The following is a 14,771-nucleotide window of genomic DNA, read 5'->3' on the forward strand; positions in this document are numbered from 1 at the left end:
CACGACGTTGCACCCAAACAAAATTGACGTCCTTTTTTTTTTTTCTCCCACAAATAGAGCTTTATTTTGGTGGTATTTGATCACCTCTGCGGTTTTTATTTTTTGCGCTATAAACAAAAAGAGCGACAATTTTGAAAAACATTTTTTTTTTTTTACTTTTTGCTATAATAAATATTCCCCAAAAATATATTAAAAAAAACTATCGTTACTGCGACATTATGGCGGACACATTGGACACTTTTGACACTATTTTGGGACCATTGTCATTTATACAGCGATCAGTGCTATAAAAAATGCACTGATTACTATGTAAATGACACTGTCTGGGAAGGGGTTAAACACTAGAGGGCGATCAAGGGGTTAAGTGTGTCCTAGGGAGTGATTCTAACTGTGGGGGGGATGGGCTTCCACTCGCATGACAGCGATCACTGCTCCCGATGACAGGGAGCAGTGATCTCTGTCATGTCACTAGGAAGAACGGGGGAAATTCCTTATTTACATAGGCATCTCCCTGTTCTGCGGCTCCGTGACACGATCGCCGTTGAGTCCGCAGGTCCCGTGGGCACGGTCACGCTGTACGCGGTGGGGGCGCGTCTGCTAGCCCCGCCAATTAAAGGGGACGTACAGTTACGCCCATTTGCCCACCGCTGTCATTGTGCCGACGTACATTGGCGTGCGGCGGTCGGCAAGTGGTTAATAATGTTGCTGCACTGCAAGAATAACTATATTATGGGTGTTGGATCATAACTTCCATATGCAAACCTCAGGGAGCAGACATTCCTGTTCTGTGGCTCCCAATGACCCACAAGCCTCACCCAAATACAGGGTGCAGAAATCCTAGATTACCAACCTTGGCACAAGTGGTGTGACAATCCCCTTTTTTTTTTTTTTTTTTTTTTTTCCATAAGATGAGTTGTGTGTTTTTTTTTTTTTCTCCTTCAGTGGTGTACTCAAAGCATTCTGCAATAGTACATTTTCCTTTTCTGTTGGAAAACCTACATTAAGTTCAATTATTTTAACTGGGTACGTCTATTCAATGAGAAGTGTCCCTTGTGCTGGTGGCTGCTCTTAGTTGAACTCTTCAGTCTTCTAAACCCCCCCCTCGTTCCCCTGCAGCGGTAATCTCCTGATGCTGCGGGAGTGAACACAGTCGCTGGTCCTGTGATAGGCATTTTCAAGAGTGTCGACTATGCCACCCTTTCTGCCCCTTCTTCATTCATAGAAGCTGTACTATGGCTTCCAGCAATGAAAAGTACTCTATGAATGGAGGACAGGTGCCTCTTACATTCATAGAGCCCTTTGTATTAATGGAAGCCATAGTACAGCTTCCAAGAATGGAGGAGGGGGTGGAAAGGGCAGGCATAGTCGGTATTCTTGACAAGTGCCTGCGACAGGTCTAACGGCTGTATTAAGCCCCACGCCCCTGGAAAATTACCATTGCTGGGGTATGGGAGGGGGGCAAAGGTCTGACGTTTTCAACTAAGAGCAGCCTACAGCACAAGGGACACTTCTCATTGAGTGTAAGTACCTTCCCTGATGCGAATTAAAAAAAAACGCCAGCTTTAATACTGTAATCAATTTTTATTAACTATTTAATCATACCAGTCAAAATGGGATCTTTTCTAAAATTGACATAGTGAAGTGTGCTAATTTGTACATGGTTGCAGATCTCTCCAAATACCTCCCTCCCCTGTTCAACTGAAGGACATCCGCGAACTGTCAGATGGGCAAAGTTTTTCTTTCCTCTGAGATTCCTGGACGGAATGTTCCCCTGCTTTGGCGTGCTGGGTGCTGACCGCATTCTTGGACGCATGTTAAGCTGCGCTGTGTTGCTTGTCAGCCAGAGAACAAGTGTCTAATTTCATTTTTTTTTTTCTCTAGCTGTTTGTTGTACAGGTGTTTTTATGAACATTGATGGTTCCTTTTAACCACCTTTTTTTTTTTTTTTTTTTTTTTTTTTCTTTGTGTCCCATTTTTGGTCCATAAAGCCATTACAGTATACATGTCTGCTTTGGAAGTTTAGCATTTACAGGCAAAGCAATAACCTTTATTTTTCCATTTTATTCCTGTGTAGGTTAAGAGATGGAGCTCAGAGTGGGAAATAAGTACAGGTTGGGCAGAAAGATTGGAAGTGGCTCCTTTGGAGACATCTATTTAGGTAAGCTGGAATTTTCTCTAAGATTATAATGAATGTGACAAGACTGGCACATCTGACCTGGAGCGTTTTGCATTGTATGTTGATTTTGGCTAACTTCTGAGCATCGTCACAAAAAATCTGCCTTTAGTATTTGTCTTTAGAAGTAAAGGATAATTCATTGCAGTATCTGCTGCATGGTATATTAAAACACAGGTTTCCCCTGTATGTGATATGGATAAAGCGGTATTAAGCCCAAAACCAAAAATGTAAAATATTGTAGTTTACCAATCATTAGAGGTGGTGGTTGGATTGGTTATCTTTTTTGGGTCTTTTCCTCTGTCTTCATTTGGTCATCTGGCCAGTAAAACCCTACACTCTAGATGAAGGGCGCACAGAGGCTACCATTGGACAGCAGCGTTGTCAGTCTGGGGGGGAGGTATGTATATGTTTTACATACAAAAAAGCTGATTATTGTAAGTACCCCAGTCCGTAGTAAATGGTTTGTTTCATCTGTGTAACTGATACATTCTGCTGGGAAGCTTTGTTGTTTTGAAAAAAAAAAAAAAAGGCACTTACAGACTAAATGAAAACACAAGAAAGAAAGTCTAAAAAATAAAATGAATGCAGCCATCACAGCTAAGAAATGGTAAGCTGCAATATAATGAATGTTTGCTTTTGGGTTTATTACCACTTTAAGATTCCACTTCTTTTGGGAGATCTCTCCCTAAAGATTATAGAGACTGTCACAATAACAGTCTAGATATAAGAGCCTGTACCCATGTTTTGGGCCCCATGCACAGAGGGCCATATAGGTGCAGTGCATACTTCGCAGCCTTTTCATTTATTCATGGGTGAATGCATTCAGGCTTTTGTTCCTGAACACATAGGGCCCCAAACATAGGTACCACTGATTGATTTTCAGCCCTGTCCAGTTGCAGCCTGCCATATACTTTGGCTGCAGGCAGTGAGGCTGAGCAGATTCACCTGTCCCTTCCGTGCACACTAATACATAGCAAGGGATGCACTGCACCTAGATGGGCCTCATGTACAACAGCCCTAAAGCAGCTTAAAGTGATTGTAAAGTCTCATTTGTTCTTTTTAAAGAAAAAAAAAAGAATGTTCTATTTACCTTTTGTGTAGTGGTTTTGCACAGAGCAGCCCAGATCCTCCTCTTCCCATGTCCCTCTTTGGTACTCCTGGCCCCTCCCTCCTGTTGAGTGCCCCCACAGCAAGTAGCTTGCTATGGGGATAGCCGAGCCGCTGCTCCGTGTGTCCATTCAGACATGGAGCTGTGGTTAGTTTTCTTGCTCTCGCTCATTCTCTCTCTCTCGCTTTCTCTCTTGCTCGCTCTCGCGCGCTCTCTCTCACACACATTCTGTCAGAGAATCCGGAGGGAGAGTCCCAGGCGGCTAAGGCACTCGTGCTCATCGTTTGACAGAGATGGGGCTCAGGTAAGTACCATGTTAGGGGGAGGCTGCTAGAATGCATTAAGATAAACAAACCTTCTGCCTTTACAACCACTCTAAATCTGTGTATCATGTGGATGACTATGCTGACTTGAACCAGAGCCATGCAGGATTCTCCAATATAGAATGTGCAGACTTGAAGTACATCAAACAGGAGTTCTGTTATGAACAGCGCAGATTGTGAATGGCTCCCATGTGATCACAAATTTACAGTGCATTCTCCTAAGATTACTCCATGTACCCACATGTAGCTGATTTGAGTCAACAAGGTAGAACAGCCATTTCAGCACTGTACTTAAAATAAAATACAGGCTGCTGGGCAGTCAGCTTCAGGAGCTCTAATACAGGGACTGGACGATGAGTAGTAGAGAATGCCCTACATGGTACTAACAACTAGCTTCCTGACACTAATACTCAAGACAATACACAGGTACTCAACAAGACAATACACGTGCACTCGCAGACCTATGTGCGCTCACAATACACAAGTACTAATGATCCACACACACTACTCAGACAACACTCAGGTACTCACACTACACAGGTACTATGACCCCTGTTATAACCTGTTTTCAACTCGTTTTTTAACTCACCGCTTAGACCAGTTCCACTTGGACAGAGTTCCAGCAGACTCAAAAATGAGCAGGCTCACAATGAGTTCTACACCAGGTTTATATAGGCCTCAAGCACCTGTGAGCAATTAACCACTCCCCTTAATTAGTAGGCTGAAGGAAGGAAAGAAAAAAAAAAAAGCTGTTTAAAGAGTGTCAGAAAAAGGTGTTAAAAAGCTACAAGGAAAAGCCCAAAAAAAGAACCTAAAAATGCAACCCAGCAATCACCAGCAGTTAAAAAGCAAGACTTGTTCACTCTCCACTGAAGGTCCCCACTGTTTAGCTCCCAACCAGCAGTCTGGCAATTTCACATGTGCTCTACACAAGGTTATATAGGCCTCAAGCATCTGAACTACTACCTTCCTGTCCGAAGATGAAATGCTTACTGACACTATTGTAGCAGTGGGGAGCCAGCATTGTCATCCTAGGGCAGGAAGTGTTTTAGGACTACAGACCACCTCCACTTCTCAAATAGCAGAGGGAGGTGTTCTATAGTCCACAGAGAACTGAACAATGCTTACTAATAAGTCAGTAGAGGCACAGGAAGTTATTAGCTCACAAGATTTAACACTGGGAACCGAGTGATCGAACACTGAAGATCTCTCGGTTCCCACAGCTCCGTGAGCTTTGCGCCCCCCCACGTTTACTGGAGCATTGTGGAGGGGTTGGGAGCGGCTGGCTCAAGCTCTCAATTGCTCATTGAGAGGCTAAGCTGGATGCCAGTCCAGGCATGTGGGCGGATCCTCGCGATCTGGCCCGAGTCTGGACTAGCTCTGTGACGTCAGCAGACTTCAGCCCACTGTGTGCTGAAAACAGGTCTCAGGAGCACTCCTGTGATCCACATGAGCAGTACAGCCAAGCGAGCTTTGGCTTTACTTCTCCTTTTAATGCAGAATCAACAGACATTTTTGCACTTATTGAACATGTGTAAGAAAATGCTTCCAGTAGTATATTGAACTGACCAATAAGAAATAGGATGAATCCATTGCTAGAGTTTACACTTTTAAATGAAACCTCATATAAGATATGAAAAGACATTTCCTATTGGTTCTTAATTACCCCAGCGTGTACCGAGCATTGCAATGCGATTTTTAAAATTGCACTGCTTGCTGTGTATTTTTCTTTTTTTAAAGTGTTACTAAACCCAGGACTCTGCATTCACTATATCTGGTCTCCCACCGTACACAGTACACAACATGAAAATGCAATAATTTTAGTAAATGTAAACTGCTAAATACCTTTTCTCATCAGCAGTATATAGCCATCTTGTGGCAGTGTCCAGCCGAGCACTGGTTAAAGCTTGTAGGAGGAGTTTACATTCTCCTCCTGACTGTCCTATAAGGCTGCAGGACCCCTGATGTCTGCAGGACCCCTGATGTCTGGACAGTGCTGATTGGCCCTGTGCACTCTCCCAAAAAAAAAAAAAAAACTCTAGCAATACACCCCAAACTGAGCATGTGCAGAGTCCAAGGCTCTGTTCTATCAGGAGATGGATTGGGGACTCTGGAAGAAGGGGGGGATCAGAGAAGCCAGGAATAAACAGCCTTTTTATACAATGCAGAGGATTAACCCTTTAGGTTCCACAGTGAGTATAACAAGCAGGCTTTACTGCATATACAGACTGATTTTACTGTTGTGGGTTTAGTAACACTTTAAAATGATTGTTAAGCCGCTATATTATATTTATACCACCCCATCTGTTATATAATGATATGTGTCCCAGTGCCAGTGCTGTATAAAAACTATGCTGATTTCTATCCTATCTCGGAGTGTCTCCTGGCGCTCATGTGACTCCTCAGCTCTCTCTTCTCCCTGGCTGACAGCTATAGTGGGAGGGGCCGAAACCTTCCGCTGACGTCAGCTGGGAGGAGGGGAGAGGAGAGAGAGCCGAGCAGTCACATGAGCACCTGGAAATGCTCTGAGATGAGGTAGAAATCTGCAAAGTTTTTATACAGCACAGGCCCTGGGACACATCGTTAGATAACAGATGGGATGGTACAAATATAATAATTTTTTTTATAGCAGCAGGAGGGGAGGGGGGGGAGAGCTGCGGATGACATAGACACTGTGCTGCTGTTTATGCTTTTAAGAGAACAGGATCCTTTTGTTACCTAATAATGTGTTACCTAGTAATGTGTTACAGCACATTGAGGCACAATACATTGCACAAAAAAGTCCTTCTTTTTTTCAGCACACTCCACTGCAGCACATTGGTGTGAACTGCAATCATAGGACATAAGGTAGATTGCCTTGTTCTTGCATTGGGCAGCTGGGGTAAGCAAGCTCTTGTATGTATTGTTTTTGTGTGATCTGTAGGAAGGGATTTGGGAGCTAAAAAAAGTCTGACATTGAATTGTGAGGGAATTATCATCACTTTTTCTGTTTCATGTACTAAGTATTTTAATGAGAATGTTCAGACTGTGGGAGGGTGGTGTCGGGTGGGATCTGTAACATACTGACCCATTTTCTATGCTTGGATGCTTTCCTGGTTTAGACATCCAGAGTTAGTGTTTCTATTTTGGGTGCCCTTGGGTAGAAAATCTAACTGCTTTCCATTCCTGGGTCCTGGAGGTCTCCTGTGTCTAAAGCCTCTGCCCCTGTGCTACCCCCTCCTAAGGATATTTATGGTGGCTATGGGAGTTCCATGGGATTATACTCTGTGCAGACATTGGACTTAAAGTATTGGCTCTTCGACAGGGACAAGAAACGTAAAGACGGCTCAGACCTGACATAATCAGGTGCTTAGATCATCCAGGCCTACATAAGTGTGTATCCTGAAAGGCTCAGTACAAATAGTTCAATTGAACTGAAGATGTGAACTCTGTGACCCACCCAGTCTGCCCATTTTCTTACATTCTTGTAGGAGCCCTAATAGCTTAGTTAAGCTGTTAAATGTTTGTCTGCCTTGGATCCTGTGGGTGCATTTTGTTGGACCAAAAAGTGATATGAGAACGTTATTACTATAGGATAACATGGTAAGTGCATGTATGAGAAATAAAAAAATGGTAATTTTGTTTCAGAAGCAAACAGTATTGACGGGGGTGTTGCTAGGATTGTGAAAGACCCAGGGCACCTTGGAGCACTATGGAGTAAAGAATGGTGCAGCGTCTTGCAGCAAACCGTGAATGTAGCTTTGGCAGTGGGAGTAGAAATGTATCTAAATCCAAAACTAAAAATGTCATATATTACAGTTTACTAGCACTTGGTGTGGTGGATTCATTTGTCTTTTTTTTTTTTTTTTAATTTTAATTTGTTGTATTTTCAACTGGTGATCCTGCAGATAACACTCTTCCTTTCCTTATCACTCCTTCAATGTATCAATGGATGGAACCTTGGCTGTCACCCTAGGTTGCTTTCCTAAAATGGCTTACAAACATGTATGTATCCTCATCTTCATTACACGGAGAGCAAGGCAATTAATAGATTACAGGATATTTATATTCTTCTGTGCAGCTCATGGGAAGTGACAAGGACACTGCATTTTAGGCAGGATCAACAGGTCATCTCTGTATTTGCTGAAAATATTTTTATCTTGAGGGAAAAGGAAAACTAAGAAAGCCAACATGTCTAAGGACTAAGTTTTTTTTTTTTGTAGTAATATTGCATTTTTTGTTTCGGGGTTAGGCGACATTTAAATAGAACCTAAGCCTTGATTTATAGATTAAACACATGCCTCAGTTGTCCTACCGTCCAAATATTTTTAAGCTGTATGTACAGCCAAAACTTTTTCTTGTGTAAATTGTGCATTAGGGGACACAAGATGAGTATTCAGGTATGTAGGGTTATGGTGCTGCTTTTGGGAGTTTGGACACTGTCAAACCGAGCTGTAAAGACAGCTCAGTAGAACCCCTACAACTCTCAGCCTGCCTCCATTTTTTGCTGGTGTCCTCCAAAGACTTTGTTCAGCAATAGCATGTGAAGGATACAAAAATAAAATTCTATCATGGTTGAACCTTCTGTCCTCCAACAGCTGAGCGTTTGCCTGTGGGCCTGCCCTATTGTGTTGACAGGCTGTGGAATAATATTAGCCAAATATCCAGAATGAGCCTCTTTTCAGTTCACATCTGGCAGACACTTTGGCTCAAATATTCATAATAAGCTCCCTTCAGTACACATGTGGGGGACTGTGTGCCCTAGTGGCTACCTGGAAAATGTATACACTGCAAACTTTCTTAGGCAGGCCCAGATTGCATCCAGAAGTTGTGCAGAGGCAAATGAAGTTCCTGGCATAACTTGGCAACTAAGTGGTGCCCTATAGTGACCAGTTGATAATTGTTTTAGCAGTCTTCACAACACTGATATCCTACTGGGTTACTGCACTTTGCATCGCTTTACTAATCCATCATGTGCTAAAAATTATGATCCCTCTTCAAAAAAGAGAACCTATAAAGACGCATACTGAAATCTTGATCCACAAGCTTTAGATAGAGGTGGATGAATGGTTTGTGGTAGGCTTTCTTCTGCTTGGATAGGAGCATCTGATGGCCCTGATCACTTTCTAACATTTGTGTTTATTTCCAAGGTCCAAGCCCTTTGAATATTTACATTGGCCTTCTTGTGTTCTCTGGTTGTGGATTCACTGCTTTACTTGTAATCTATGCTCCTTTTTTGCTTTTTTTTTCTGGCTTTCTTGTCCTAGGTGAGACCTTTACATAATACTATAAATGGTCATATAGCATTTAACTCTTTTAAAGCAGATATAAACCCTGTCTCTGGATTTATTTTAGGGTGCAGTGGGTATTAACTGGCTCTTCAGGGTTACAGAAATTTTTTTCAATTATCCTGGTCCTGTTCTTGTTTTTTCACAGACAAGAAATGCAACAAAAGTCAAATTAAATATGTACACTAATAACAATAACGTACACAAAATTTAAATAAGAGTAGTTTTTGTTTCATAAAGCAAATTTGACCTTTGCAGCTAAATAAACGGAATGGAGATGTTATGTTCTACTTGGGTAAAATATTTCCTAATTCACTCTACCCAACTGTATCACCAAGATCCCATATAAGTGTTAGGTTTATGTAGTTTCAAAAGTAATTTTCTAATTCTTCTGTCTACTGTGTTCATTAAAATACTTGGTGAGACCTACCATTACCATTCTTGTTTAGACCTTTCCTGTTATAGGGTGACAATGCTTTGAACATGACTCCCAGTTGCTCTTCTGCTTTGTCGCCCTGCCATATGCACTTTTGGTGGAGTGGTTATGCCCAAGCTGCATGCCTGAATGCACAGGCACAGGCTTTTGCCTCCAAACTCCTTGAACGTTTAGTCTACAACCAACTGAGCGACCACCTCATTGAGAATAACTTTCTTGATCCCCTTCAGTCTGGATTTCGCCCACAGCACTTCACAGAAACTGCCCTCCTAAAACTCACAAACAACTTAATAACAGCCAAAACCAATGGCCATTATTCCGTACTCTTACTCTTGGACCTTTCCGCTGCCTTTGCTACAGTTGACCACCCCCTCCTCCTCAAAAAACTCAATTTGCTTGGTCCCCATGGCTGCACTCTCCATTGGTTTGAATCTTACCCATCTCATCGCACCTTCAGTGTCACTTACAACTCCACTTCCTCCTCTCCAACTCCTCTTACCGTTGGGGTCCCCCAAGGTTCTGTCCTTGGACCTCTACTATTCTCGATCTACACGTCCTCCCTGGGTCAGCTGATAGCCTCCCATGGCTTCCACTACCACTTATATGGTGATGACATCCAAATCTATCTCTCTGCCCCCCAGCTCACCCCATCAATCTCCTCACCTATCACTGATTTACTAACAGACATATCAGCCTGGATGTCAAACCACTTCCTCAAACTGAATCTATCTAAAACTGAGCTCTTAATATTTCCTCCCCCACGTGCCCCTTCCCCTGACTTCTTCTCTGTCAAGATTAATGGCACATCTATCAGTCCGTCCCCACATGCCAGGTTGCTAGGGGTAACCTTAGACTCTTTCAGGCCCACATACAATCCCTGTTCAAATCATGCCGCCTTAGCCTCCGCAACATTTCCAGAATATGCCCCTTTTTAACTAATGACACCACCAAGCTTCTAGTTCACTCCCTGGTTATCTCTCGCCTTGACAACTGCAACTCCCTCCTCATTGGATTACCGTTACATAGACTATCCCCCCTTCAGTCCATAATGAATGCCGCTACAAGACTCGTCCACCTTGCCAACCATTCAGTGTCCACCCCTCTCTGCCAATCCCTCCACTAGCTTCCACTCATCCAACAAATAAAATTCAAAGTACTAACAATAATTTACAAAGCCACCCATAACTCTGCCCCCAGCTACATCACTAACCTAGTCCAAAAATACCAACCAAGCCCCTCTCTTCGGTCCTCCCAAGACCTCCTGCTCTCTAGCTCCCTTGTCACCTCCTCCCATGCTCGCCTACATGATTTTTCCAGAGCTTCTCCCATCGTTTGGTGCGGCCTACTCCAATCTGTCCGACTGTCCCCTAATCTATCCATCTTTAGATGATCCCTGAAAACCCTTTTCTTTAAAGAAGCCTATCCTGCTTCTAACAAACACTGTTTTACTTCCTCCATCAGCTCATCCCCCACAGCTATTACCTTTTGTATCAATTGACCCTTCCTTTTTAGGCTCCATGCACACTGGAGCTGATAAACTGAGGTTTTTTAAAAAGCCCATAAACTCCACTCTATGTTAGCCTATGTGTCCATGCACACATGGGCGTTTTTTAGCTTTAATGAGCAGTGGAGTTTATTGGCTTTTTTCTGAACGCCAGAAATTTGCGTTCAAGAGCAGTACTGGAAATGCCAGACACCGGTAAAAGGTGTTAAACGAGGGTTAACGCTGTAAAAAGAGCGTTAAGCCTCGTTCTGCGTTTCTCTGCCTCTATTCAAAATCAATGGTTCCTATGGGAGCCCATTGATTTGAATAAAAGTGGCACCGCAAGTCGGATCATCATGCGGTGCGACTTGTGTGCTGAGGATGAAGGGGAACCCCGCCACAATGAAAAAAAATTGACGTGGGGTTCCCCCCTCAGACAATACCAAGTCCTTCGGTCTGGTATGGATTTTAAGGGGAACCCCCTTCGCCGAAAAAACAGCGTGGGGGCCCCCCCCAAAATCTATACCAGACCCTTATCTGAGCATGCAGCAAAGGGGGTGGGGACGAGCGAGCGCCCCCCCCCCCCTTAACCGTACCAGGCCGCATGCCCTCAACATGGGGGTAGGTGCTTCGGGGCAGGGGGGGGGGCGCTGCGCCCCCCCACCTCAAAGCACCTTGTTCTCATTTTGATGAGGACAAGGGCCTCTTCCTGACAACCCTGGCCGTTGGTTGTCGGGGTCTGCGGGCGGGGGGGCCTATCGGAATCCGGGAGCCCCTTTAATAAGGGGGCCCCCAGATCCCGGCCCCCCACCCTATGTGAATGAGTATGGGGTACATTGTATCCCTAGCCATTCACCTGGGAAAAGTGTCAAAAATAAAACACACTACACAGGTTTATAAAGTAGTTTATTAGTCAGCTCTGGGGGGGCTTCTTCTGACTTCGGGGGTCTCTTCCTTCTTCTCCGCGCTCTCCGGCCTCCGGTGTCTTCTCCCGCCCTCCGGTTCTTCTGCCGGGCTCCTCCGCTATCTTCTGCTCTTTTGCCGCTCTTTTGCTAGCGGTGCCCCGGTCTTCTCCGTCGTCTTCTCCCCTCTGCTCTTCCGATGTTGACACCGCCCCCTTATGACGTTACCACCCGGTGCATGATGGGACGGTGACGTCATAAGGGGGCGGGGTCACTGGATGACATCACCTGGTGACCACACCCCATGCCTATATAAGGCGTTGCGCACCTGGCATTACAGCAGGAGAGAGCGTTGTGTCAACATCGGAAGAAGAGCAGAGGGGAGAAGACGACGCGTTTTTAAAGCAGCGTTTTCCTGCCAGCAATCCGACGTTCAGAACGGCCGTTTATGAGCTCCAGTGTGCATGGAGCCTTAGATTGTAAGCTCTAATGCAGGGCCCTGTGATTCCTCTTGTACCAAATTGTAATGGAACTATAATGTCTGCCTTCATTTTGTTAAGCACTGCGCAAACTGTTGGTGCTATATAAAAACTGTATAATAATAAAAATATTCTGCCATTGTCCTCAATAGAAAGTTCATGTTCGCCTATGATAGCAGGTAGTTTGGATCAAATGTGCGTAGACTGGAAATTGTTGCAAAGAGGCTGCGTGAGATCAGCAGCACACAATGCAAAACAAAAAATAGATGAAAAAAGGTAAACAGTATTTAAAAAAAAAAAAACAAAAAAAACAAATTGATACAGTACTGTAGCAAACTAAATGTCATTCAATTAAGGCTTACATCTATTTTATTATCTCCTAATAGTGTTTCCAGCATGCTGGAAAGTGTCTATCTGTAACGAAGAACAAAAATCATGCCAGGACTCTGCGGCTCTCAGGCAGCTGCATTCCATTACTATTTAAGAGATCTGCCTGTGCATAGTTAACACAAGGAATGAGCCTAACTAGTCTTAAAATGCTCCCTTCCCCTCCTAACAACATCTAAAATGCCTTGCGAAAGTATTCACCCCCCCTTGTCTTTTTACCTATTTTGTTACATTACAGCCTTTAGTTGAATGTTTTTTTTAATCTGAATTATATGTGATGGATCAGAACACAATAGTCTAAGTTGGTGAAGTAAAATTAGAAAAATATATACATAAAACTATTTTTCAGAAATAAAAAAACTGATAATTGGCATGTGCGTATGTATTCACCCCCTTTGTTATGAAGCCCATAAAAAGCTCTGGTGCAACCAATTGCCTTCAAAAGTCACATAATTAGTGAAATGATGTCCACCAGTGTGCAATCTAAGTGTCACATGATCTGTCATAACATATACGCAGCTTTTTGAAAGGCCCCAGAGGCTGCAACACGTAAGCAAGAGGCACCACTAACCAAACACTGCCATGAAGACCAAGGAACTCTGCAAACAAGTAAGGGACAATGTTGTTGAGAAGTACAAGTCAGGGTTAGGTTATAAAAAAAAAAAAAAAATATCCAAACCGTTGATGATCCCTAAGAGCACCATCAAATCTATCATAACCAAACCTGTCAAGAGACGGCCGCACATCAAAACTCACGGACCGGGCAAGGAGGGCATTAATCAGAGGCAGCACAGAGACCTAAGGTAACCCTGGAGGAGCTGCAGAGTTCCACAGCAGAGACTGGAGTATCTGTACATAGGACGACAATAAGCCGTACGCTCCATAGAGTTGGGCTTTATGGCAGAGTGGCCAGAAGAAAGCCATTACTTTCAGCAAAAAACAAAATGGCACGTTTTAAGTTTGCGAAAAGGCATGTGGGAGACTCCCAAAATGTATGGAGGAAGGTGCTCTGGTCTGATGAGACTAAAATTTTACTTTTTGGCCATCAAAGAAAACCTATGTCTGGTGCAAACCCAACACATCACATCACCCAAAGAACACCATCCCCACAGTGAAACATGGTGGTGGCAGCATCATGCTGTGGGGATGTTTTTCAGCAGTTGGGACTGGAAAACTGGTCAGAGTTGAGGGAAAGATGGATGGTGCTAAATACAGGGATATTTTTGAGCAAAACCTGTACCACTCTGTGTGTGATTTGAGGCTAGGACAGAGGTTCACCTTCCAGCAGGACAATGACCCCAAACACGCTGCTAAAGCAACACTTGAGTGGTTTAAACATGTAAATGTGGTGGACTGGCCTAGTCAAAGCCCAGACCTCCATCCAATAGAAAATCTGTGGTCAGACTTAGATTGCTGTTCACAAGTGCAAACCATCCAACTTGAAGGAGCTGGGCAAAAATCCCAGTGGTAAGATGTGGCAAGCTCATAGAAACTTATCCAAAGCGACTTGGAGCTGTGATAGCCGCTAAAGGTGGCTCTACAAAGTGTTGACTTTAGGGGGTTGAATGGTTATGCACATTGACTTATCCCCTTTGTCAGCCAGCAAGGGTTGCAGGGAAATGGAGAGAGCACCCGACAATGGCTGGAAAAGCCAGGAGCAATGACATTACCCAGAAAGTTTATACTCGCCTGATCTGCCATCCTTCAGAAAGCCAGACTCCCCCATGTCCAGCTGTGGACTGTTACTGCTGTCCAGAGCCAGTCTATGGGCATAACCTCAGAGTCCACAGCTAGACGGGGGGGGGCGAGAATGTCAGGGACTGTTATTGGACCACTGGGTGTTGCTTGCATCCCTGTGCTGGCGTCCCATTAATGTTCGGGAACCCTCACCCGCATGTCATATGAGGACACAGCGGCTATGCCCTTGCAGCCGTGTGTCCCAATAGAAATGAATAGGATGCCGGCATGAGGATGCATGCAACACCTATACATATTCCCTTGCCTGGAAAACAGGGAGCTGCATGGGGCCAGCAGCAAAGTGCCCCGTGTGAATGAGCCCTTACTGGCTGGATCACTAGGTGACCTAAAGGGGAAAAAAAGCCTAAAAAAAGGGGCTCAAAATGTGTGTGCAAAAAAGACTTTAGGTGTGTTTTTTTTCAGATGCTTTTTTTTATGCCAGGAGCAAAGGTGTTCAGAGGAGCTGGACAATT

At 44.0% G+C, this 14,771-nt stretch overlaps 1 protein-coding gene across 4 annotated transcripts in view; it reads left to right on the forward strand.

Moving 5' to 3' along the window:
• CSNK1E (casein kinase 1 epsilon) overlaps nucleotides 1–14,771 on the forward strand; it is a 98,559-nt gene that overhangs the window by 39,649 nt on the left and 44,139 nt on the right. For all 4 annotated transcript variants that reach the window (XM_073592584.1, XM_073592585.1, XM_073592586.1 and 1 more), the window contains one exon: nucleotides 2,075–2,158. In XM_073592584.1, coding sequence (XP_073448685.1) covers nucleotides 2,083–2,158 — 76 coding nt within the window. In that variant the 5' untranslated portion in view covers nucleotides 2,075–2,082. The remainder of the gene's footprint in view (nucleotides 1–2,074; nucleotides 2,159–14,771) is intronic.

The sequence above is a fragment of the Aquarana catesbeiana genome, linkage group LG07 (genome assembly GCF_042186555.1).
Source record: "Aquarana catesbeiana isolate 2022-GZ linkage group LG07, ASM4218655v1, whole genome shotgun sequence".
Lineage (NCBI taxonomy): Eukaryota > Metazoa > Chordata > Amphibia > Anura > Ranidae > Aquarana > Aquarana catesbeiana.